The sequence below is a fragment of the Otolemur garnettii genome, unplaced genomic scaffold (assembly GCF_000181295.1).
Source record: "Otolemur garnettii isolate 467f Iridium unplaced genomic scaffold, OtoGar3 scaffold00055, whole genome shotgun sequence".
Classification (NCBI taxonomy): domain Eukaryota; kingdom Metazoa; phylum Chordata; class Mammalia; order Primates; family Galagidae; genus Otolemur; species Otolemur garnettii.
Window position 1 is genome coordinate 10,869,694 of NW_003852450.1, and position 4,038 is coordinate 10,873,731.

Below are 4,038 nucleotides of genomic sequence, written 5' to 3' on the forward strand. Positions count from 1 at the left end.
GTTTCAGTTGCTAGGGTCAAAGCACTGACTGAAACCAACAGAGGCTGGACAACTAGCTCCTCCAAAATGTTGGAAATGCCACCCTTTTGGACATTAATGCCTGTAGTTTTTTCTCCTTGGGCATGCCGGTTTCTCAGTTCTGTTACTGTAGAAATGGGATTCAGACCAGCATTTTCAGCTAGTGTAGATGGAATGACCTCCATAGCATCTGCAAAAGCACGGATGCAATAGGATTCCATACCACTCAATGTTCGTGAATATTCAGTTAATCGGAGGGCCAACTCTATTTCTGGAGCACCACCTCCTGTAATAAGGGCTCTTTTCTTCACTAAACAGCGAATAACACATAGGGCATCATGAATGGAGCACTCAGCCTCTTCAATCACCAGTTTGTTAGAGCCACGAACGACGACTGTAACTGTTTTCCCAGGACTGGCACAGCCTGTAATCTTGAGCAGTTTGCCAGAACCATTTAAATTGACTTCCTCAGCTAACTCAGCAGAGCCCAACATGTCAGCAGTGACTTGCTCAATATGAGCAACTGGTTTGGTTCCAATTGTCTTACAAATGAATTCAATGTCTTCTCTTTCAATATCCTTAATCACCATAATCTTCATTTTGTTCAAAAAATGTAATGCAAGATCACTAAGAGCATCTCTTAGAATAGACTTCTATATGAGAAGGACATTACATCCTGTTTTTTTAATTTGCTTCACTAAGTTTAAGATACAGGCTCTCTCTTCTCTCAGCACTCGGTCCATCTGGGCATAGTCAGAAACCACTATTTGATTATCCATGTCTGTTTTGGGAGCAGATAAGCAAAACTGAATAAGCCCAATCTTAGCCTTTTCAACTCTGGTTATGCCAGAATTTGCCACCTTTTGGACGAGAACCAGTCCTTCCACCAATTCACAGTCATCAATTGTTCCACCAAGCTTCTTAACTATTTTAATATCTCCAAGATCTACACTAGTAGCTGTGGTTGGGTCAATCACTTTCATCACTGCATTTACACTCATTGGAGAAAGTAGACTTGAATACTGAGAGACAACCTTGGAGTTCAACGAAGTGGTTGCACTATTTAACAAAGTTTCTCTGTCACTTAGTTCCACAGGTCGAGACATGTCATTCAAGATTTCAATACCCTTTTCCAAAGCCTTCTGGAATGACTCAGAAATGATGGTAGGATGAATCCCTTTCTGAAGAAGCTTGGTACAAGAATCTAAGAGCGAGCCAGCAATGATGACTACTGTAGTGCCATCTCCTGCTTCTATATCTTGAGCCTTGGACAGCTCCACCAGCATTCTGGCTGCTGGATACAATACCTGCATTTGTTTCAAAATGCTGGCCCCATCGTTTGTGATAGTCACATCACCTTTCTCATCTTGAATCATTTTATCCATTCCTTTTGGTCCAAGGCTCGTTCTAATAGCATCAGCAACAGCTTTGGCTCCAGAAATGTTGCTGAAGCGGATTTGGGCTGGCTTGTCGCGGTCCTGATAAGCGACCTTTCCGTGGCCACCGGGAGCACTGGCGGGCGATCCGCTCCGGGGTGCCACGTTCTCAGGCATGGCAAACTTGGCTGGTTCTGCTGGGGCTCTGGGAGGACGGATGGACCCGGATTCTCCTGACATATTCTTTACATCCATCTTTTCCAAATTTGGAAAAGAGGTTCAAAAATACTGTATAATAGGGGGCCGGGCACAGTGGCTCCTGTAATCCTAGCACTCTGGGAGGCCAAGGTGGTTGGATTGCCCTGAGCTCACAGGTTTGAGACCAGGTGGAGCAAGAGTGAGACCTCATCTCTAAAAATAGCCAGGCATTGTGGTGGGTGCCTACAGTCCCAGCTACTTGGGAGACTGAGCAAAAGAATCACTTGAGCCCAAGAGTTTGAGGTTGCTGTGAGCTATGATGCCACAGCACTCTACCAAGTGTGACAAAATGAGACTCTGTCTCAAAAAAAAAAAAAAATACTATACAATGCATATGGACCATTTTGATTAGTCCTCATTCTCGGTGTAACACATCTTGAGAGAATACTTACGTGGATTTAACTTAACTTTCAGAATATGTGTTATTGAGATAGTCAAGAAAAACTTTCTTCAATGTTCTATGCCCATTTTATTTCCTAATTTGATTAAATAACTTTATAATAAATCTAAAAGGTAATTATATCCTTTAATATACTGAGATTCAAACTCATATAATGTTACCTAAAATCAGTGGGGCATAAGTCTTAAAAAACATTTTGCTTATGAATGGTATTTTAATAAATCACTTCTATCAACATACTCCGTTATGTTCAAAATAGTCAACAGTTCATTATTTACCTTGAGGAGATCTATTTCTTTGATGCAATCAGCACGTGCTTTGGCATCCATTAAATCAAATATCTAAAAATAGAATTCAGAATTATTTAATAAAATAATGATCTATGGTAGAAGACACCATGTAAATTCATAATATTCTATTTATAATTATATGTAGACTAAGAAATTTTCTTTTTGATTAATGTGGAGATCCACAGGTATGTTATCCCAAGTTCCTAGTAAAGCTTACTTTTTTCTCTTCAAAGCCAGTCATTATTAAAAAATGGGAAAAGATAACAGCTAACTATCTCTTGATAACTCAGATCTTAAGTTTCAATGAACAATATTGAAGTAATGATCATTAAGATGATAAAATAATAGTCAACATACATTGAGCCATTAATTTATGCTGAATGTTACACGAACTACCACACCTAATTCTCAGTTAATCCTTATGAATCCTTATGAATAATATTAGTATTCCCATTCTGCAGATGAAGAAAAGGAAGTTTAGAAAGCATAAGAGACTGGTAAAAGGTAACACAGGTCATAATCAAGCAACCAGAACTCACTCTCAGAGTTATCCAATGAGAATCTAACCATTACACCATCAATTAATCTGTTCCATCAAATTATATCTAAAAGTCTAATATATGCACCTTGACCAAATTTCATGGGAATGAAAATTTGTTCTTTGAGGAGAGGGGTGACAATTTTAATCGTGTAAAGAATGAAGCACAGACATACATCCAGTACTCTATGTATTTGTGGCACTAACATTTCATGGGTGGGAACAATCAGGCAAAAAGAAAGTATAAAAAGTAGCCTGGAGGATAATCAATAAAGAAAAGTTTAACTATTAGTTTAATGTGAAAAACATAAAAATTAATAGGATCGAAAAGATATTTTGTGTCTCTGAAAACACAGAAGCCTCTCAAGGTTTTAACTATATGGAAAATAAACAAGTAAAAAAGCGTTCCCTTAAATATCGCAAACTGATCAAAACCTTAGTCACATAACAAATAAAATTAACAACATCCTTAGTCATCACCTTGATCAAGTCTTCCTGATTCAGCCAGCCAATACATTCCAGGAAATAAAGGTGTGTAACTTGAAAGGAGTGGTCTTTTTAATTAGGGAAAGAATTATTGAATACCAGAGTACTGGCCTCTTTAATCTTTACCTCAATCTTACAAGATAAGTAGTATTGGCTCCAATTTAGGGATGAGGATTGAGGCTCGTAGAGGTTAAATAATATGGTTATGGTCATAAAACCCATAGGGAACAGAATCAGGCCTAGAAGACACATTGTTCCAGCTCCACAGTTGGTGTTTTCCCCATGGGCCCAATCTGGCAGGAAATCTAATGCATACATAACTGTAAGTACTAAAATATGTGTGTGAATAGTATCAGAAACACAAGGACGGACTTGCCCACAGCAGGTGGGAGGGGGAGCTTTAGAGCTGAATCTTGGAAGAATGATGGGATTCTGCTGGCCAGAAATAAAATAATGATGTGTTAGATAAACACATCAAAGTAAATACAGAATAAGGATGGATAATTACAGCTTATAAGAGGCAACTTTTGCTGTGTATCATCCTTAACATCCAAAGAGGAAAAATTCTGATTTTTTAAATTAAAACTCCATGTGAGGATATTAAATAAAATTTTAAAATAAAAATGAAATCCATAAATTCACTGCCTTAAAAAATTTTAGCTATTGCTCAGT

The 4,038-nt window shown here is 38.0% G+C and overlaps 1 protein-coding gene and 1 pseudogene across 2 annotated transcripts in view; both read right to left on the reverse strand.

Moving 5' to 3' along the window:
- The window catches only part of NEK7 (NIMA related kinase 7), a 148,119-nt gene that overhangs the window by 56,926 nt on the left and 87,155 nt on the right, over positions 1–4,038 (reverse strand). Inside the window, exon 4 of the mRNA XM_003792306.2 lies at positions 2,331–2,393. Coding sequence (XP_003792354.1) covers positions 2,331–2,393 — 63 coding nt within the window. The remainder of the gene's footprint in view (positions 1–2,330; positions 2,394–4,038) is intronic.
- LOC105887217 lies at positions 3–1,617 on the reverse strand (annotated as a pseudogene). The gene has a single exon (XR_001161388.2). The product of XR_001161388.2 is annotated as a T-complex protein 1 subunit delta pseudogene (transcript).